At 35.8% G+C, this 23,707-nt stretch overlaps 1 protein-coding gene across 11 annotated transcripts in view; it reads left to right on the top strand.

Annotated features, from left to right (window-relative positions):
• Nucleotides 1-20,131: 20,131 nt before the first annotated feature.
• LOC138325987 (uncharacterized) overlaps nucleotides 20,132-23,707 on the top strand; it is a 69,823-nt gene continuing 66,247 nt past the window's right edge. For 4 of the 11 annotated variants that reach the window (XM_069272042.1, XM_069272046.1, XM_069272037.1 and 1 more), the window contains exons 1-4: nucleotides 20,133-20,296; nucleotides 20,393-20,462; nucleotides 22,385-22,512; nucleotides 22,883-23,039. In XM_069272042.1, the coding sequence (XP_069128143.1) occupies nucleotides 20,279-20,296; nucleotides 20,393-20,462; nucleotides 22,385-22,512; nucleotides 22,883-23,039 (373 nt within the window). In that variant the 5' untranslated portion in view covers nucleotides 20,133-20,278. Of the gene's footprint in view, nucleotides 20,297-20,392; nucleotides 20,463-22,384; nucleotides 22,513-22,882; nucleotides 23,040-23,707 lie in introns of all 11 variants that reach the window. The other 7 variants (XR_011208850.1, XR_011208849.1, XM_069272043.1 and 4 more) reach the window with 3 other exon arrangements.

Raw genomic sequence — 23,707 nt, 5'->3', positions numbered from 1 at the left:
CCCACCCGTGGACGTGGAACGGATAACCCTAGCGTTATAGATTTGATTCTAACCGATAAGGAAGATTGTATAGAACAGATTCAACTCGATCCTCCTTTAGGGAAAAGTGATCACTCAGTCATCGGAATACGTTGTAATTTCAGTGTGGAAATGGAAAATAATATGAAAACGCGATATGTATATGAAAAGGCAAATTTTCAAGAACTGTCCCGAAAACTTAACATAGACTGGCAAAATAGTTTTTTGGATTGTAAAGATGATGTGGAACAGCTGTGGTCAAAATTTAAAGAGATACTTGAAAACTCAATCAGGGACACAGTTCCAGTACAACAAATAAAACCATCGCGCAAATTAAGTAACCACAAAAGTTGTCTAGATAAAAAGACATTGTCTAAAATCAAAAATAAGGCCAGATTATGGAACAGATATATGTCCACTCGGGGATCAAGAAGTCTACGCAGAATATTGTAAAGTAAGGAATCAAGTAAGGTCACTCACAAGGAAGGCGGTAAAATTACGTGAGAAACAAATAGCACAACAAGTAAAGGACAATCCTAAAAAGTTCTGGAGATACGCGAAATCTAAGACAACAACTAAATCCAATATTTCAAATCTGTACACAAAAATAATAACAAAGAGGATATCACTACAACAGATGATGAAAAAGCAAATGTACTAGCTATTTTTTTCCAGACAGTGTTTACCCAAGATAAAGATAAATCACTACCTGATATTGAAAAGATTGATGTGGAACCGATCACTCAATTAAATATTTCACCAGAAGTCGTGCAGAAGAAGCTAATGAAGTTGAAAATTTCAAAATCACCTGGACCGGATATGATCCATCCTAGAGTTCTTAAAGAGACACGCGATATTATATGCCATCCTCTAACATTAATATTTCAAACATCAATCGACACTGGGAAATTACCTGCGGACTGGAAATGCGCTAATATAACGGCAATATTTAAGAAAGGAGATCGGAAGGAGGCTTCAAACTACAGACCAGTAAGCCTGACCAGTGTTGTTTGTAAATTATTAGAATCAATAATAAGGGATAAAATAATGAGTCACATGAAAAGAAATAAGCTATTTAGTAACGCTCAGTTTGGTTTTATAGACAGTAGATCCACGGTTCTTCAACTTATCAATGTCATGGATAAATGGACAGATATTTTGGATAAAGGAGCATGCGTGGATATTATATACTGTGACTTTATGAAGGCTTTCGACAAAGTACCTCATGGCCGACTAGTACATAAACTCGTAAAATATGGCATCGGTGGTCAGTTTTCAATCTGGATCCAAGCCTTTCTGTTTGGAAGAAAACAAAGAGTTGTAGTGAATGGCAAAACGTCGGAGTGGAATCCAGTTTTAAGCGGGATACCACAAGGATCTGTGTTGGGACCACTTCTCTTTGTTCTCTATATAAATGATATGCCCGATGTAACAAGTACCGGGACAGACACCTATCTGTATGCGGATGATACGAAAGCTTTTAGATCAATAAAAAATGAAGAGGATTGCAAAATATTACAACATGATATATATTCATTAAGCCAATGGTCAGATATTTGGAAACTCTGCTTCCACCCAGACAAATGTAAAATGATGCGATTGGGATATTCAAATACAACTAAATATGGATACAGACTGAAGGAAAATGCCCAATTTTTAAAATTTGTTGACTCGGAGAAGGATATTGGTGTCACCATAGATGATAAACTTACCTTTGACAAACATATATGTGAAAAGGTCAACAAAGCAAATTCAATCATGGGAGTGTTGCGGAGGACAATGGAATACATGGACCAGAACAGTTTTAAACTTTTATACACGGCATTAGTTAGGCCTCATATTGAATATGCTGTTCAAGCCTGGTGTCCGTATTTGGAAAAGCATGTAACAACAATAGAAAACGTTCAACGTCGAGCAACAAAGCAAGTGCCAGGTCTCTCAACTTTGCCATATACAGAACGTTTGCGTAAACTCCAACTTCCAACGTTAGCATACAGGCGGTCACGTGGGGATATGATTGAAATGTACAAAATACTTTCTGGAAAATACGATAAAGAAGTCGCAGATTTGTTTTCAATCAACCAGGGATCAAGTACCCGCGGACATGATTTGAAAGTGTACAAAGAGCATTCAAGGCTGTGCGTGAGAAAACACTCGTTTACCCAGAGAGTCGTGAATACTTGGAACAGTCTCCCATCAAATGTTGTTCAGTCTAGGACAGTTAAGCAATTTGAATATGAACTCGATTCACATTGGAAAAATCAGCCACTAAAGTATTTATACACTGAAAAAATAAATCCGTGAATTTCTAAGAGCTGACTATTATAGGATTATAAAAAATCCTGTACATGTTAACATGTATGTTGTCAGAATAAATCTATGTATCTATGTATCTATGTGGTAATAGTCTGGACATCTTAACCACTCGAACACCGCACATAACTCTTACCTCACAAACTAAATAACTACATCCACATACAACATGCGTCAACTTATTTACTCTACTAAGACTTCGTGGGCAATTATTACATCTAGGATCTGTGAACGGAGTTCGTTTGCGGGGGGAGTGATGATTGGGGTCACACTAATGTAGTCGAAACATAAGTACGATTTTCACGACGTTTAAACGTCAAACATTTCGGACTTAATTATTTTTCATCACACTTGCTATATATTGGTATAACTGGATAACATCTTTCATCACATGTATCTAGATCAAATTTTCATTGTTTTCGTATTTAAATTGAGTTTAGAATAGAACCTTTTAAAAAATAAAATGTGTGTACTTCATTTGAGGAGTAAAGCTTATTCGAGACGGGTACGGTGGATGGGGAAAGGATCCTGAAATTGAATGTTTACTTGATTTAGCACCACTAGGTCGTTAAAGGCCACTAATATGGTACCACAATTTTCAAAACATCTCGGAACATAAACGAGTAGGGAACACCCGCAGATTTGCGCTTTAATTACTCTAAAAAGTGATTACTTGGCCAATGAATTTTTCTGTATTTATCATGGATTTCCGAGGAAAAGAAGATAAATTCTTTCAATTTACTACATATTTCATTTCATCTGATATAGACGATACCAAGTTAGAGTGAAAAGTAAAAAATGAATAAAAAAAGTATTGTGAATAAGCGCAATACGTCAAAACTCGCGCTTTTCACATAATTGTGTGTTTTAGTACACACACAAACCACACTCAAACAGCAATCGAAAACAAAAACATACTCTTGCATGCTGTATAGACTGACCATCATGCAAGTTTGAAAAACGTCACTAATATTTCGATATTTTTGCGTATGTGACATATCTGAATATTTCCATATCAACGAAGATTGCCAGAAATTTCTCCGAGGTGATCCAATGTCTGAAGTTTCAAACTAGGGGGAGATTATCTAGTATTAGAAAATCTGCACAGTGGAACCAAGAAAACACGAGTTATCTCTCTTGACTTGGTAAGATGTTGAGATTTTGTTTTGTAATCCATTGACACCTAATCGTACAAACCGGGCTACGCTATTTACGCTCGTGGAAACGTTTCTTTTACATTGAAAAATGTCGTCTAGGAGTACGTACGTGATTAATATTTGCTCGGTGTTCAACTCACTGCCAAGAATCCAAATATACAAGTTACCCACGGAACAGTAGATTTATTCACCAATTCGTAGAAGCAAAATTTATGTTTTATTGTATTATACTTTGTCTTGTATTTCGTGCACTGTATAGCGGGTATGTCATATCATGATTGAAAAGTGTGATTTTTGTCATATATACAAAGACATATATACCTAAACGAGAGACAGAGCTAAAAGTGGATTCAGTTCATAAAATTATTACAGATTTCAATGATTAAGTTACTTTTTTCTGCTGAATGTTACTGTTATAAAAACTATACTTTATTTTACAAAAATAAAGCATTGCGAAAAAACCGCTGCAGAATGGGTATACAGTATGCGTTGAGTCTACATATATTGGTTCTTAGTAATAATATTGCTATGCAGTCGAAAGTCCATATCCCGTGACACAACATGTAACGAAATGAACGTCAAACTGAATTACGACGCTTGTGGTGGGAACGAAAACAATTCGTCTGCTTGGTGTCTCGTTTCAGGATTTTCAAGTTCTAATGACGCTCGATATTCCGTCATGTTTATACATAACCTCATTAGCTTTAGAATTGTTCCACGTGGAAGTAAAAAAACCAGAATGTTCCCAGAAACTTATGCATTTCGCTGTTTCCACGCGTTTAAATAAAAGCGGTTGAACTGGTTTTTTTCCAGTTGGCTAAACAATCAGAACTATGGGTGAATAACAATGCCAAAATGTTGAAAATAGAATTGATCTTTTATCAAATGTACTTTTTAATTTGATTCAAAGAGCAAAATATTCTATGGCCTCAGTCTGATTTTAGGGTCCATGGCCACGTACCTATAGCTAAAATAAGCCAAAAACAAAATGAGAGCCATGTATATATCGTGCCCACGATTGACTGCGCTCTTCGCGCCCGTCTTAGTATTGTTGATTCTAGTGGTTTATAAGTTCTACCATCATACATTTGTAAGTTGTACATATAGAGCGTCTGTAATGTCACCAATTATTAATGGAGACCTTAGATGCTATATTTGACTTTGTTGTGTCTTTTCAAAGACGCAGTAGTTCATATGCTGATTAAACACCTATATTGACGATAAACGGTAACAAGAGTCCCCATTGTATGAACACGGTGAGAACCTCATAAACATGGTTCAGTTTCACTCGAACCTACCACAAATTCGCCACAAATGCCAGCTGTTGCCTTCCACTATTTCTCCTCTTAGACTGCCACTTTGCCTCGGAAGGACCAGAAAGCCGACTTATTCGTGGCTGCACTCATTACGGCTCACTTGAATATATTATAATTTTAGTGTGATCATCACGCTGTACACAAACTATCGGGTCAAGAATTAAGCAGCAAAGTACTTCGCTCAAAGGATCAATAACTGACTGCCACACCGAAACACCAGGCCGCCATATGGAACCTAGATCGATGAGATGGCTCCCAAAAGACTTATGACATCCCGTCAGGACTGATTACGTAAGTTGCGAGTAACGGAACATGCAATACGGGACAGTGACGATCAAGTAAGTGTTGCAGCTAACCCGTTGCATGTTTGGTTCCGAAACCACTGCTTACCGACGAGGATATTTACGTGTTATCGATGCTATAGCTGTTAGGTAGTTCTCTCAGGCGGGACAAAATCTGTTGAAGACGGATTAACCATCGCCATTAACAAATCTATTCAGTGGAGAGCGCTAAGGAATAAAAACGATTGGTCGTACAAGCGTAGTCTGATTACAACACAGTGCGACTAGAGATTGCATGCGCACGGTATACCGGTCTCCCGAAAGAGACTATGGTGCCCTATAGCCCGCTCTTAAAGGACTCAATCCGGTGTTCGAGGCAAATTATGTACTGTAAATGTACCTGAGGATGGAGGCTGAACATATGAATATCATACGTCAAATAACACAAGTCAGCAAATACTATGCCAAGCATTGTCCAAGGAATAAAAAGCGGGAGAATCTGACCCTGCACAAACATGGCTTTTCGGGATCAGGCTCTCGGTACACAAGACACATTAAATGACACTCAGCAGGAAGACTTTCGGATTCAGTATGAGGCAAAAGGAAGCCGGTAAGAAACGACTACATATAGGGACAATCATCCGACTCCCACGAACCGGTTGAGAGCTAGGCCAACGCGTTTTCATACATGAGCTGCACAGTTTTGAGCGAGCATCAGACAAAGAGCAAATCGGACCACCATCAGCACATAGACATGCTTCCATGGAGCGAATTGTGGAAACGCCTTTAAAAGGGAACAATTAAAATTTTCTTAGTTGACAGCGCACATCGGGTTCCCCTGGCTCGAATTTCGCAAAAACGCTGGAAGTGTACAGCGTATGGATCCAACACGTGTGTGAGCATTGTCCTGCGACTACCATTCATTTTGAAATTGTGTAGCAGAAGTTAAGGACCATACCCAAACCATCTGAGCGAGGGCGTGCGGTTTTTTGTGAAGTGCATTAATTTTTTTTTTTGGGGCGGACCCCGGGGGGGGGCTTTGTGTACCTGACTCAATATGTAACTAACCATTGTCGATCCGTTTAGCCGAAGTAACGCCCATGGAACGGTTCGTAGTCCGTTATGAGACTTAACATCGACGATGAACCTGGACAAATTCCTAAGGGTGAGGAGAAACGAAACTTTCACAACTCACAAGGCAAGAACCATAAAGTTCGGAGAATGTCCAGGCGACTGGTTACACGTGAAAACAAATGACGAGGGCTTTAGACATTCAAGGCTCCAATCGGTTATGATACTCGTGCCACCCAAGTGTCACTACAGGCTATTGCCGACAATTGGATGGCCATAGTTGGCATACGCTGGCCTCAAAAGTCATATTAAACCCTCCGTCACTTGGTTACGCAGGCGAATCTGAAACACATACCGAGAACAATGCAGAAATGCCGTCCAGCTACTTACAGTTAGCATTCGAGAATTCTCGGAGCAACAATTTTCTGTAACGTTTGGACGATCCGAAAGACCAACGTGCAGGGCATCTCCAAAGAGCCGAGACAAAAGACCTTCCGTAACTGACTACAACTAAGACACGCTCTTATCTCAGATGTCTTTCTGCGAAGGTTACCATGTGCCGTACTTAGGTATCATAGTCACAAATTCCAATTTCCGCATGTTTGCACGCTTCTCAAGGAAACCTCTGCATTCATCAATGCTACTAATCGTCTCCCAATAAACTCATCCGCCAGGATGACACCATGAGGCCGATTACTGTCTCTAAGCCCAGTGAACAAACTGACTCGCACCGAGCCATCCAGACTGAAACATTGCCATATCACCAAGCTTACAACGGACACTGTCGGCCGGCTGAGAATTTACCACTATCCCACTCTGAGAATTTCAAGTTCGTAGCATCATTTCAAATTACCGTATGTTGAACATCCAGAACCTAAACAACCTCTAATGCACACGAACAACCCCATGAAATCTCAATGGTATGAACCCGAGAACCCGGAACACCGGTAGCCCCTCACCCAGTCCTGTACCGTTCACTGAATCGCAAAACGCGGCAACGATACCGTTGACGGGCGAGGTATACGTATCAAGTGACGTCCGTCTTGTGGTTTCTCCTGCAACTGTGTAACCGATCGGTGAACCTGTCACTTAGTTTGCCGGATCGGACCGGTTTGTTTGTGGAAGGTAAGAAGGGTTTAATATTGCGAAAAAGAAACGCGGTACACATCACCACGGACGAGAGCGCCGATGGGATTTTTCCATACCCTTGAACGCGCACGAAGCCACTGGCGCGTGAGATCTTCGACCACACTGAGGGTGTAGAAGGAAGGAGAAGTATCGTTACACATCAAACCATTCACTATAGCGAGCGATCTATTCCACAACGCATAGCGGGAAAGAAGACGACCTTCTATGCTGCTTGGGAACAGGTTATTATCACAGGTACATGACCCGATTTTTCGGCCGGAGGACGGCCAGGGACCCCTGAATAAACGTACATCACATGGTAATCTACCTTGGGGGCAGGTACCGCTAACAGAAACGTGAGCCGGGGGCCAACAAGGCTGTACATCGACATACGGCGTGCCGGGTTACTACCCGACCGTGTACTGTACGCACGTTGTCTGATAGCCCCTATACAAATAAAAACCCAAAAGGGGGTTTTTTTGGTGGGGTCGGACGATTTGCACTTTGTGGACAGACACTGTTGAGGAGAGAGTCTTCTTTTCAGGCTGTTAGCCGTTTGGCTTGACATTAATGCGGTCCGTACTAGCGGGATAAACCCTCCATTTGCTGTGGATCGATAGCTATTAGCAAGACCCCAATGTTGACTATTGCGCGTGATGAGCAACTCACCTTCAGCGATTAGTGTACGCCCAACACATGAAAATATTTAACGTAGGCGTTGCTATCTTGGGACATCCCTCCAGTCCGAAGATATATCCGTGTCTTAATCCCCTAGATGTATGCGATCATGGTTCGGACTATGTCAATCAGTTATCATAATTCCTTCATGACAAGGCCGAGAACGCTTAGCATACCAATTACGTGGAACCAGCGTCACAGCCTGGATCCAAAAAGACAACCATTTTAAATGTGATCTTGACGCAACGTCAACGAAATATTTCGCAGGAAATCTAAATTCGTCATCATCGCAAACGATGAATTTGACATGAGTGGTGTTATCGAATATATCGCGCATCCAAGTAAACATCAAACGTGCCTACGCAGAACGGTTTGATCGTCAGTACTGGAATAGGATTCTTGGTTGCTGGAGCAGAAAAAACTGTGTCATCCGTTACCACAGGCCAACGGTCGCATTACATAAATTGAAATCTATTATAAATTATCATAAACTGTGCTGTACATCCACAGTTATATAGGCTCTGATCCCTCGTCGTTTAGATCTTAGATAAAGTCTGTTAGAATTAATATATACAAAAATTCACACTTTTCAACCGTGTGATATGGAATACCCGGTCTATATTGAGCGCGATATGCAAGGACAAGAGTATAATACACAATAAGACATCAATTTTGCTTTTACGAATAAGGTGTATTAACTATTATGCTCCGTGGGTAACTTGTAAATTTGGATCCTTGACCGTGATTGAACACCGAGCAAATATTTATCGCGTACGTTTCCCCAGACGACATTTTTCTATGTAAAAGAAGCGTTACAACGAGCGTAAATAGCGTAGCCCCGGTGATATAGTAGATCGGCATATGGCCAAAAATGGGGAAATCGTGCATTTTTAGCTCACCTGGCCCGAAACTTTGCATGCAAGTAGTTACGATTATTCAAAAGAGAATAAGGGTGGGATCCATCGAATAAATGCCTACTTACGGTATTTTTCAAGATGGCCACCATTTTCGTGGTGAAGTTAACAAAAGTAATGAAGTAACAAGCTGCACTTTTTGATAAAAGCATAAAATTTGGCATGTGAGTAGCCAAGGCAATTTGGCCGCCATCATGGTCAATAAAAGTTGGAATGAAAGAGAAACCGCATGTAAATATTTTGTTTTTTGGTGACATTTTTTTGAAAGATGATTGATACATTGATGGAAACTTGAAGCATATCGTACACATATATGACAAACATGGATCAAGTACGTATATTGTACGTGTACTTCCGGTTAAATTATTAATAGATAATATTTAAAAGTCAAATTCAGGGAAGTACGTTGAAATATTTTCTATTCGCAATTCGTCACGAAGCTACATATGAAAAGGCTATTGATAGAAGTAAATAAAATCAAGAAAAACACCAATCTGTCTTTAGTTTTACAAAACAACAACTCACTTCCGGTTTTGCAATATAAATGATTTAATGACAAACTGTATTTACACTATGAACTACATTAAAGCGAAACATAAACGCTAACTGACTTTGCTTAACAAGGTAGGATTATACACAATAAAAGTATTATGAAACTAAACAAATTGCTTTACCAAATGTAATTAAGCGAATAAAAAGGACTCCGGTTATTTTTATTTTGTATTTTTTTTATATTTTTTTTTCAAATTTTGTAACACATTTGACATGACAAACGAGGACACTTTCATTCTTCACATACACACACTGTTATACACCTTTACTATCATATATTTACACAGAGAGAGGAAAAAAACAATGAGCAACAAGAACCAGAAAAAGCAAGAGAAGAAGAGAGAAAAATAGATAGATAAAAAAGGGGAGATATAGATTATAGGGGAAGGGTGTAGTAGACAGAGAGATGGAATTTAGAAGTGGCACGTACAGTAAGCGAAGATCGCGAAGAAATAAGAAGTTTTTAATTTTATGGCGGGGCAATAAAAATGATATTAATGAATAATAAAGAAAAAAAATCTAAATATATAAAAAAAAGTAGTATACATCTATGATAATCATATTGCGATATTAGGGTGAGGTGTACGAATAAAAGGTATAACGTTTAGCTATTTTTTTCCCATTTTTTTCCTGGTCTTTCTCAAATTTTAATTTTTGCTCTTTCTCTTGGCTGTAAAGCTTATATATTTTCAGCGTATTATAATAATCTTTTAAAGTTGTTTTTCTGGTTAAATTATGTCGCTTTAATATTTGATATTGAACATGGGAATTGTAACTTAATGATTATGCTCCCAAAATTTATGTTAGCTGTAAGATGCAGCCGTGATCATAGGGATCTTATATTCCTCACTTTTGAAATAACACGACTTCAAATCACCGCTGTTCAGTACCTTCGGGTTTTGTGGGGAATTCGTTCGTTATCACGTGATGACGTCCACACGTCCGTACGTGAGTGATCAAGGTAACTAGTGTAAGCGCACATGTGTTTGTTTACGTTTCTCCTTCTGGCAATTATGAGCAAATCTTGTGGGTGAGAGCTGGTATCATGATATATATTATAGTCCACCCTGAGCGAGTATTTGAATCCTATCTCTATATATCCAAACTCATTGACGTAAATTCATACTTATTTGTGTGTATATCAACAATTTTCATCATTGTAGGATTTGATAGCGAAATTAATTTTCTTTATGCAAATTCAAGTTTGCTTGAGTTCGACCCACAGTGTCTTTATGATTTTTTATCTTGAAAAAATAGATTGGTGACAATTTATCATCATTAGGTTTGTCGTTCGACGATACACGTTCTCGGAAGAAGCTATTCGATAATGTTTCTGGACATTCTTTGTAGATCTACTTTCTTCATCAGTCGTATTATTCACCGTTACAACTCACTTTTTAACGATTATACTTAAAAACTACGGTCCAGTGCTGTAACTTTATAAAAAAGAGGAGGTAAAATTAGAAAAATTTTAAACTCAGCACAAGCCGGCCAAAAACATGTATATCACACTTCTACTCTACAGTTAACATTACGATCAATAAAAAGAGCGAAAGTGGAGACATATGATCTCTCTAATTACAACTTTATTAAATCTATTGACAAGAACCACACTCTAGTCTCACTGATGAGACTTATGGATGAGAACTCATTCTCATAAATATATGATTTTTTGTATAAACTAGCAGAAATATCACCTGAACGCCAACACTTTTGGATTTACACTGTTGGGATATTTTTGTATCTTGTGTCACACGTGGAAATATAGGTGCTTTTTTCCACTATCTAAATAGTTCCCTATAAGCACTAAACCGGATTCCCTTTAGTCTCTGATAAAAGCTATTAATAGAACAACATGAAATCTTACTCAATAAAACTTATCCAATGATTTATATACATTTTCAAGAATTTTAAAGATTTTCCATGATATTTTTCACATCAAACATCACTGGTTTTCATCTTTCTCATTGTTCTTTTTCTTTTTTTATATATATTATCTCGAATTCAGCATTCAAATACTAAACTCAAGCACACATTCTTTGAAACTCTATACTCTCTCAATTGGAAGCAATCTTTTCGCGTCATATCAGATATATATCAAAAGATAAAAATCCAGAAAAGATAATATTCTAATCATCATAATTCAACTTTAGTCTAGTAACAATTATAAGCCCTTTAGCCTTCATATGAGAGAACGTGATTATTTCTACGATGGTACTTTCCATTATGTCACTACTTTTAAGTTACACTATATTATACATATTCATTATGTAACATGCCAATATTCTGTCTGAGATGAATCTACACACTACATCTAGTAAAACGATGAATTCTATGTTCACAATAATTATTATTTTCCAACATACTTAATCACATGTATTACTTGTGCTTGACATTGACCTATTCACTTAAGTTAATCTATGAACCATACACATTATATATTTTAAACTAATGTGGATTATAATTGTCATTCATTTATCAACATTATAAATATTTATTCCTATTTCTCTCTCTATATCCTAAAATTTGGTTACTCTTCTAAATCAGCCGTGATAATATAATCTCTATAAACGTAGCGTAATTATCAGTGTCGGGCCATTCATCAAATTGCTGTGGAAATATCAGCTCAAAGAGGTACTCGTAGACTTATGCATTTCTTCATTGTTGTCAGAGTTGTTATACAAATTCCATAAAATGGGTATGTATCTCAAGTGTAGTTAGCAGTCTATCTACATTAAGATACCAATATATATGGTCATTGTGTATGTATCTATCGCCGGCATCTCAAGGCCGATATATTTAGAATAATTACATACTCAGCAGTACAAGTCAGCGTAAGGCCCAAATCAGGCTCATACGATTGTTCACATTTTTAAGTGGTACGCTAGACTAGAGACTGTACTATGTTTAAATATTTCTTATTAGGTAAAAAAAAACATATAAATTAAAAAAGTCCTAATATATCTTCGGCTATGGGATTTTAGCGAACTATATTGTATGTCAGGCTCCCTCCTTCTACTCCTAAGACACATTCAACAGTTTTTCGTCAACACACTTCTTACATCTATCCTATTATATATGCACGAAATGAAGATGGGGATCCAAGTTAAATCTTATCCTAACATCTGTTTGAGTATTCCCGCTCTACATGTGTATCCGGAACGCCTACATTTTAAAAACATCTACCAGCAAGTATGTTGTTATAACAATTATAGTCTGTATCGTAAAAGTAACTTTACCTGTGTGTGATCTACCTGGATTTTTTTACCTGGACATATATACCATGTTTTGCATTATGGGCAAAAGGTCGTCAGATGGATTTTGGTAATTGTATCTAGATGTATAAGTATATATATATTTTTTGCAAAGACGAACAAAAAATAACAAATGAAAATAAGATATTTATCACCGATATTTTTGGCCACACATAACAGCATTATATATATTTTTTATGACAATATTTCTCTATCAATTTCGAATGAATTTCTTATATTATGGAATCTAATAAAACTTAATAACATACGACCTTAGAGACAAACATCGTTATGTTAGTACGTATAACATCCGTTCTTTACAATATTTTTAGAGAAAAAAAATAGATTTTGGGCTTTTGTAGTAAATAAAAGATGAAACAAGTGTTCCGCTTGTCCAACCACAGATGCATAGAACAGTGTAGGTTATACGTCAATATACGATTATTCGAAGCAGTTGTAACAAATCTCGAATATTAACGGACAGATTCCCTCCTACATGCGTACTTCAATTTCAATTTTTCGACTAACATATTTCATACTATGTATTTTACCTGGATTATGAGCTTGAGTTGATACCAAATTTATGAAGACAAACCGAAGTTATATCAGGAGAGCATGTGAAATTATTTGCAGCTTATAAAAAATACAATTATTGAGTTAATCAGAAACATAAATTAAATACATGCACATGTACATACATGTAATATTTTACTGAAAAATACAGGCACTTAAGTTACATCTTTATAAGATAAATATAAGTTTTGTTTAATGATGCGCACTATGTTTTCTATATTTAGCATATCAAATTTTTAAGTAACTTATATATATATCATATTAGGATGCATGGTTACCATAAAAACTGCAGCCGCAATGCTATACAACCGTTATATCTAATTGCATCAAGGAATTTGTACTCGATGTTTGAATTTCAACCTTAATTAGGAATTTGAAATATGACGTATTCGTGAAACAAAAAGGGCAAAAACCATACATGTAGTCCTTAATTAAGTTCATACGTTATACAACCCATGACAAAATATACGGATTTTTATGAAATGTCTACTTTCTGATCAAATAGACGGCAAATACAGTCACAAGGAGAACTAAGATTAATTTTGTAAAAAAAAAAAAAAAAAAAAAGATAAGAAAATAAAAAAGATGTGAAACCTATGGCAGCGACTAATATAAGGGAATTAGCAAAATACCATCTATCATGTAATCAGCAAAAATAGGTATGACAAACCTTGACATCGAACGCATACAACATGATATTTCCTACTTACATGCATATTTTTGTAAGTTTAACTTCTTTCCAAATCATCATATACAAACTGGTATGGTATATGATGTGACTTAGAGAGTGTTATAGGTGATATTTCATTCAATGGTGTACATACTGCAGGTTTAATTCTTGAGAATATGATATAACAAATCACATATTTTCACGAAGAAGATTGTGAAGCCGTAAGAATGTGCATTTTACAACACGCTTTTGCAGGAAATTTTCAACATTTTTTTTCAGTAATGTATTAATCATAATAAATGTTTTATAATATGATATTTCATCATGAGGACTATTCTATAATGTACATGTAATATTGATGAATTATTTAGTAAACTACTATAATTATTACTATAATTTCTAGTAAACTACTGACTATTATTATTCTACATGCACGCATGGTAAACTCCAGGTAAGTAGACGAAGTACATGTATCAGAAACTTGTATGAAACAGACTATAATTACACTTTCTTTGATCTTTTTACCTATTGTTATAGAATGTAGGCGTGGCGGGAACACACCAATTAAAGACAGCTTATATGAAACAGTATATAATTGCCTTCCCATTGTTTCCTAAAACAACAACTACCTATTGTTGATAAATATGTTGGCGTTCAGAGAACACCCCCAGAATTTCATTGTCAGCTTTGAAGGAAATGGAGTTGGAGGAATGTAGACCAAAAATAAAAGTTTGTTTATTGAAACCAAAAGGAATGAATAAAACATTAAGTAGAGCTGTGAAACAATCTAAAAGATTTTGTACTTCTTTACACTCCCATAAAATATGAGTTATTGTTTCATTTTCAGAATTACATAAATTACAATGAGGAGAAACAGAAAGATGTGCTTTAAAAAGAAAAGTGTTTGTTGTTAAGATGTGGTGATTTATTCTGAACTGTAGCCACTGTAACTTTGTGTTCTTAGTAATATGGAATGGAATTTTGTAAATTTGAGACCAAGTTGCATCATCAAGATCAAAGTCTTTGTTCCACTTAACTTTACCAGAAGGCACAGCTTCATTATGTATTAAAATATTATAAAAATCTTTAGTACCTTTTCTTTCCTTTAGAAAATATTCAACGCTAATTGGTACAAATGGATACTGAAGCTTTGATTGAGGAATTACAGCCGATGATAAGAACTTTTTAACAGCCGATATGATACTATGATAATGAAGAAAATTGATATTTACATTGTACCTGTGAAGAAACTCATTATAAGTGTAAAAACTCTTTGCAGTACTGTCTCTTAATAGATCATTGATTGTAATAACATTTTTTTCAAAAAGATTTTTATCATAAATGAACTTCTTATCAACAATTATATTTTTATTAAACCAAATAGGGGTTTTCAGAATAGATACCTCTGTAGAAGTGATCTTATCATTCATCTTGATCAGTGTATTCCATGCTTTAAAGTGAACAGTCGGGCAAGGATGGCTAAAGTCGGTAAAAATGGTGTGAATGTATCTATAATTTCTTATGAAATGGAAAAATAAAATTTCTCGTCAAAATCTGTCTGCGTACGAAGAAATTAATTTAAAGTATGGAAATTCTAACTTTACATAAACTGTAGATGGTCTTAATATCGGATACAGATTCAGCAGCAAGCCACAGTATTTATGGGTCGTATGAGGAATGTACAGTTTTTCATTATCGTTTGCCATACGATCCTCGAGCGCCGAATTTTCACGTGATCTGATATTGGAATTTATTATACGTTTCCATTGGATCTTGGAAGGAAAAGTGTAAGATCGTAGATAAGACTCCAAATAAGCAAGAAGGTTGTATTTCTGGAGTACCTTAACTATATCAGGGAAATATCCCTTCTCATGATGTCATTTTCATTGTTTGATATGGCTCAGCATAATTTCCTGTAAGATAATTAGTGCAAATTAATATGATTCACACTAAAACGTCTGGAAGTTAATGCAAAGAAAAATATATCAGCACAATGACATGAAAAAAGGAAAAAAAACTCTAAATGCCTCCTAGCTCGAATTTTTAATCCCGGTTTGAAAAATCCAAATTAAAATTATTGTTTTCATATTAATGTAACTGTGGGTAAAGTAATCCGAAATAGATATATCCTATCAAAGATCGATCGCAAGTCTGATATAAAGAGAAACATGGAATAAAGCTGAATGATTTTTTATCATATTTCTATTACCTACCGGGAGTTTGCTTTAAGATGCTCCATCGCTGACAAATGGTATTTTTTCACTATAAAAAATAGGAGCAGATGATTTAGTATTTTTTCTGAAGTAAGTACAAAGGTTACTTACTTTACACCATTGCAACCATTGAAAAGTTTGAGCTTCTAATTTTACTTTATGTCACAAATACAAATAAAAACTATTAATTGCATTTCGAAAAAATACTGTGGCCTTATATCCTATAATATGGAATAAAGTACTGATTATGTATGCACCAAAGGCAAAATAAATTATTTTATTTTATTTTTTGTGTTAATTAGACATATATAAACATGATTAAACATCAATTACAGTTCAAATGATGAATATCATTTATGCTCTGTCGGCGGTGGAGCATCTTTAATAACCATCATACTCATTATGATTTTAAAACTCTGTCCAACCTCTTAAATGAAGTACATTATATATGACCGTTCGATATTACCACAAAGTGCTATTAGGAAGCGACCGGAAATGGGTGTCTGTTGTCTATTAATTAATTCTTTGTTTTCAATATCTTTGATCTCAATTATATGTAATTTACTATTGTTACTTGTATATAATTCACTATTGTTACGTATGTACTTCACTATTGTTACTTGAAATGCGAATAAAAATTCAAATAATGTAAACATATCAATACTTCAACATGTTCTTGTTTCCAAATTTCTACTTTCACATAGTCGACATTTAAAAAAAAATACAGAAAATGGAATAAAATTACTAATAGATTTTACCCATAAATTTTAAGTTGTATCTCTGATAAAAAAAAACTACACATGCGATTTTTCAATCTGATTAAAATACAGATCCTTTTAATCACTCCGTTCAATAGAGGATCTGACAACGTCTCATAAGAGGTCATATTTGGATGACTTTTTTACCATGTGTACTTAGATCAAATGTATTTTCTACACATTGCCACGTCAATTGATAGCGCCATTTCGTCCCAGAATAATAAACGTTTAGCTTTGTTGTGCAATTTGGGCGAGATGACAACGTACACGAAAATAATTCCGACAGTTTTTTAAAACAATTTCGTCCTCAGTCAAGATTCTGGCAGCAGCAATTTTATTGGCCGTGTACAAAAGTCACCAGGACGTGACCCCTAATGGGTTGTTGTCAGATCCTCTTAATCAGATTGGTAATTTTTATGAAGAGAAAAAAAGCGTGTTATACAAGGCATATAAAAGCGGCCATATTGAAATTACCGGAAGTACATATGTACAATGGCTCCCGGTTTTAATGAAGATAGTCTTGGCTACTAAGCTGACACGTTTCAGGCTTTCATTAAAACGCTTAGCATGTTTCATTACTTCTCTTAGTTTGGCTATGAAAGGCGACAATCTTGGGGGGAAAACCACCGGAAGTAAGCACATTTTGCAATGTCTCCGGATTTTAATCTTATTTTTTGTAGTCTTGGCTATTAACATGTCAAGTTTAATGTTTTTATTAAAACGTTCAGTGTTTTTTTTCATTGTTTCGCCCATTCATTCGGCTGCCGTCTTGGAGTTACAGTTATGATAACAGTGGGCTCTTTACCCTGCGGGAAACATAACACGACCCGCGATATGAAAATTAATATTTTATTAGGTCACCTGAGACGAAGTCTCAAGTGACCTATTCTAATCGCCTTTTGTCCGTCGTCGTGCGTCGTGCGTCGTCCGTCGTGCGTTCGTAAACAATTTACATTTTCGACTTCTTCTCAAAAACCGCTGAAGGAATATCAATAAAATTTTGCACAAACCTTCTAAGGCATAAGGCCGATCAAAATTGTGAATTATATGACCCCCACCCCCGAGGGTACTGTGGGAGGGGCCAAAAGGGGGTAAAATTGACTAAAATTTCAAAAATCTTCTCCACTCACAGATGTGGTAGAATCAAATACTCTTCATAGAAAGGTCTCAAGTCCCTCTACAAAAATTGTGAATTATATGACCCTTGGGTCTCAGGTTTCCCCCTGGGGAGGGGGTTAAGTTTACGATAGTTTATATAGTGAAAACACATTTTGGAGCATTACTTGGTCATTTATAATAGAAAATTAGTCAAATGTTGTCAGAATTATCTCAATGAAATGGCCATTGAATTCTATTAACAAATTTTCCATGACTGACTCACAGGGGCCTTAGGGGCGGGGCCAAAAGGGGTCAAATAGGCTAAAACTTCAAAAATCTTCTTCTAAAATTCTGGAACTGGTAGAGTCAAATAATCTTCATAGATGGAAAGGTCTTAAGGTCCTTTACAAAAATTGTGAATTATATGACCCTGGGGTCTCATGTTTCCCCCTGGGGAGGGGGTCAAGTTAACTATAGTTTATATAGGAAAAACACATATATGAATGTTTTTTGCTTATTTTTCGTAGGAAATTAGTAAAACTGGGTTAGAATGTTTAGCCTGAGATAGCATTTTATCGTCATATCCACATTGGTCCTGCCCGACCCTTAGGGGCGGGGCCAAAAAAGGGTCAAATAGGCTAAAACTTCAAAAATCTTCTTCTGAATTGACAGATTTGATGGAACCTGATACTCTTCATAGATTGGAAGGTCTTAAGGCCCTTTACAAAAATTGTGAATTTCATCGCCCTGGGATCTCAGATTTTCCCCTGGGTAGGGCGTCATATTTACTATAGGTATATAGGAAAAACACATTTATGAACATTATTTGCTTTGTTTTCATAGGAAATTAGTCAAACTGGGTTAGAATTATTAGCCTGAAATAGCATTTTAACACCATATCCATATTTGTCCTGGCCTGGCCGACCCCCATGGGCCAGAGGGTCGGGGCCAAAAGGGGTCAAATAGGCTATAGCTTCAAAAATCTTATTCTGAATTCACAGATTTGATGGAACCAAATAATCTTCTTAGATTAAAAAGTGAAATTTATAAAATCACTGACACTGACTGACTTCTTGTTTGGTTTTGTTGGAATTTAAGCATAAGGTTTGGTAACATAATACACTATCAAAATGAAAAACAAAAAATAAAAATTCTAAAAGGTTCAACTTTAAAATTTATTCTAATTCGTAAATACTTTTTACAGATTTGAACCAACTTTGCAATGCTTTTCTGTAGCAGCACACAGGTGACCGTCAAGGCCTCTTGGGCCTCGTGTTGATTTTAATCAAATTGTTCAGAAGGTGATGATACGTTTTGTATTTATGATAAGTTAATGACTTCTGCGACTCTAAAAAATGATCAATCTCGTTTTACATTCCAATTTTACAAATTAAAGCCGTTTCGGAAAGGTAGTGGGGATATAAATATATAAAATATAACAGAATTAACAAAATTAAATCATTTATATTTCTTAAGATATCAGAAAGAAGAAAAATTGCTGTCAGGTTAAGACCAATTTTTGTAATCTCTTTTTGCTATAGCTACTACAGCATATAATTTATAATGGTAATTGTATATATCAGTATCACAAATGCATGTATTTTTCAAAATTGTGTGTGGTGTGTGAAAGCGTGCATTTGTATATCGTTCTGCAATGTTAACATTGTCCTTATGTCTTATTATTTATTTATATGTATGTATATATTTATTTGTTGCGATTAGTTGTGAAACAGTATAACTATGTATGATACAAATGTATACATTGTCTTTAAAAATTATGGTAATTAGCCTATTCGAGCACCTGCTGATTTTTATTATCTATTTATATCCATATGCAATGTTGAACAGACGTAATTATAATGTTATCATTAAATGAAATAATAAAACCGAGTCTTAACAAATCAGTTAACAAGATGCTGCAAAATGACGATAAATGATATATGTCAACCGGCTGTCAGATGGATGAAAACCACGTGCTGGGTTTGTGTACATTACCAGAGCAACTGACAACTTCCGCACTACACCATATTGACCTAAGGTATTGAGATATCACTACGCGGTATTCTTTTTTTCCGGGTTAAATTGGCTAATATTGGAATAATTCATTCTTTCGCATAACAAAAATGACCTTATATATAGTTGCAATGGAATATTTTGTATATTGATTTGAATCTATGCATATTCGTAGTAAAAGGTATACTATATTTTGTCGGGCATTCAACCACTATGTCTGTAAATCGTCCAGGGTTATTTTCTATTCGTGTCGGTCGGGAGCAATGGTGAAATGAGAGTTAATGCGCAGGTAAGATCATGTTTATGATGTTAAAACCTACATGTCTTGATATTTAGGTTATTTTATTCATACCTTTGTAACTTGTTTTCTGTTTTCGTCTCACAGTTGCTGCGGTCCAAGGCCAAAGGGCCGCTCCAGACGACCGAATATTTGGACCTGTCAAACCTCGGGCTGGGTAAGTTGTGGAATCTATTGTACATTTATGTCACTGTACCGTTATCATAAACTGAAAAAGTTATGTTTGTAATGCCTATGTTGACAAATCAAGGATAACGAGACAAGAAGATGATGTAGCTCTCGGGGAATTAAACGAGCAACACGTCAGATTTTGTTGTCAACATTGTTTTTTTTTTCTTAGATCTATGCATTCGAGCTAGTCATACTTCTTTTTCAGCAGTTATTTATCTAAGCTGAGGCTTACCATTTTCTCAATTTTTTCTTCTTTATTGAGCCGCTGCAACTAATTGCAGCATAGGTATTTAGCACGCTAGCTTGTAAGTCAAAGACCCACTATAGACTAATATATAGAGAAATGTAAGGAACTCTGTGTGATGCAAAATTGGGTAATTTAGTTCAAAGTGCTGTAAAAAAAATATCCAGACCAGTTATCTCAACAGCTTTGGTCTTAATTAAAAGTTAAGACGATAAACTTCAAGATGGTAACAAGAAGTCTTGCTGAACTAGTCTACTTTTTTCACACACAGCCTCGAAATTTGAAAAATTGATGAATTTTCGATAAGCCGGACATGATCAAGAACATTTTTGCAAATGAAAATGTCTATTCACTACACTGAAAACACAGCAGCCTACAATAACAGGCTTTAACATTAACAAACATCAGGTGAAACCAAATGTATTTACTTGTTTAACCCTTCATTCAAATCACCCTCTCCTGGTCCTTATGTCGTTTTTCAGCCCTAACAGTTATCTGGGTCAGGTTGACAGCCATTTTGCCACTATCTTGAAAATTATGTAAAGCCTAATCTCATTAGTCGGTTTGTTTTAACTCTGCCAATGAGATTAGGCTTTACATAATTTTTAAGATGAGTTCCTCTTCTTTCTGTATATATTAGTCTATAGTGGGTCTTTGACTTACCAGTGTGCTAAATACTTATGATTTCAGCAAAACACTGTTACGTGTGATATCTGTATTCGTATTCCCAGCCTACAGTCCTCGGTAGCCTTAATTCCCTCAGTATACATGCCGTCACATGAGCAAATAGCAGTCAATCACCATCGCTTCCAGTTTTATTTTTAAAATACCACATGTAGTTGAGAGATAAACAAAATGCCAGCCACTAATAGTTTTTCTAGGGGAATCATGGTCGACATTCACAACATGTTTCAAATATTCAAATTGAACATGACCATCGTTAGTACCGCATCACTTTCGCAATATTCACATTGCATATACATGTAGCATACAAGTGGCTAGCATTTTGTTTAATGAATAGGTGTGTGTACGTTTTCCTGGCATTGCATGGAAGATATAATTTACAAATTTCTGTCAAGTGCCTCCACCAGTTTGTTTGTTGGTTTATTAGGCTAAACCTTCCATTAACAGCAGTCTAAAGTAATTTAAGGACAACCTCTTCTGTATGCAATATATTAATGATTGAATTTCTTGATATTTATTTTGGGCAGCCATGGTATTTTCGTGTTGTGTTGCTTTTCAAAAGTGGAAACTTTTGTCCATTTTATAGTGCTATCTCACTGAAGCATACTGCCATGCAAGAGATGCATACAAGACAACACACCCAAACAGGAATCCATTCTGTGTCTCTGACATGATATATAATAATAATGATTATATAAACCAACTTTTTAGCCTGAACCAAAGAAGCAAGCGGTTTCAACTGAATGACAGAGACTTTATATTTAAAGTTAAGCCACTCTGACAAACTCCTAATTTTATATTACTCCTTCTGTTTAAAAAGTGGGGTGGGGGGGGGGGGGGGTTGTAAAAAAATGAAATATTGGTAGATTGAAAATAATTATCAAACTCTCTGATTTAAACAAGGTCTTCAAATTATGATATGAGCTTGGGTTAACATGGTTCAAGTGTACTTGTTTTAATTTTTCTTTTTTTTTTTGCAGTGGCAATAGAAAAGTTGAACAACTGTACAAAGCTGCACAGCCTGATACTAGGAGGAAATGATATATTTGAGGTGGCCAACCTAGAGCACTGTACACAACTTTGGAGGCTGGACTTGGGAAACAACTGTGTAAGTGGATTGTGGAAAGATATATCATTATAATAGCGTACATTTAACTAATTAGTTGCAGGGCTAAATGGAATAGAATAATTTCATAAATACCATTGTTGTGTTGTCTATCGTATTGTAATCAATGGAACATTTTATTGTGATGTGTGCCAGATGATTTTTGAAACATTGACATTTTTGTGAAAAAAACTTTTTTTTATCATAAATTACCTTCATTCCTGCTTTTATGATAATTGAATATTGAGAATAATTTAAATTGCTACTTGGTGTACAATTGTAACTAACAGTAAATTCATACCAAGGTATATAACATTCATTGTCTTCTCACTCTAACTGTGTGTTCTGACATTACTTCTATTTTATATTTCAGATTAAGAGTTTAGATGGATTGTCCCGTTTTGTTGCCCTTGGAACTCTAAATTTAGCCAATAATGCTTTAACGTGGCATGAATTGGGCAAAATCCGACATGTTCATGTTCTGAATCTTAGTCTTCATGGCAACCCACAACTGGAAAAGGACCCTTATTGTAAGTGAATGTAGAATGATGTATTTAGTCAAACAAGCGTTGGTGGGTGAGTTGTTATAAGCTATTCTGACATTCTACCACTAAACCTCCATTTATGGGGTCCATGGGGCAAGAACTGATGATTAGTAATTATAAGAGGCAGTAGTTTTATTCCATTGATCATCTCCAAACTGGACATCATTTTCAAGTGATCCTGGCTTTTAATAGGATACTGAAAAAATAAACAGAACCAAAAAAAAAAAAAAAAGGCAAATTGATAACCTTCGTCACTAGGTTGTGAGTTTTAGACACATGTAGGACAGTTGTCAGACAAAATACAACTAGCCCTCCATGTCTGGGTTGTGAGTTTTAGACACATGTATTACAATTGTCAGACACAATACAACTAGCCCTCCACTCCTGAGTTGTGAGTTTTAGACACACATAGGACAGTTGTCAGACACAATACGACTAGCCCTCCACGTCTGGGTTGTGAGTTTAAGACACATGTAGGACAGTTGTCAAACACAATACAACTAGCCCTCCACTTCTGGGTAATGAGTTTTAGACACACGTAGGACAGTTGTCAGACACAATACAACTAGCCCTCCATGTCTGGGTTGTGAGTTTTAGACACACATAGGACAGTTGAGACACATGTAGGACAGTTGTCAGACACAATACAACTA

This window comes from Argopecten irradians, chromosome 6, assembly GCF_041381155.1.
Source record: "Argopecten irradians isolate NY chromosome 6, Ai_NY, whole genome shotgun sequence".
NCBI classification, from domain to species: domain Eukaryota; kingdom Metazoa; phylum Mollusca; class Bivalvia; order Pectinida; family Pectinidae; genus Argopecten; species Argopecten irradians.
The sequence above is the reverse complement of the archived record's forward strand: the minus strand, read 5'-3'. Positions and strand labels throughout refer to the sequence as shown.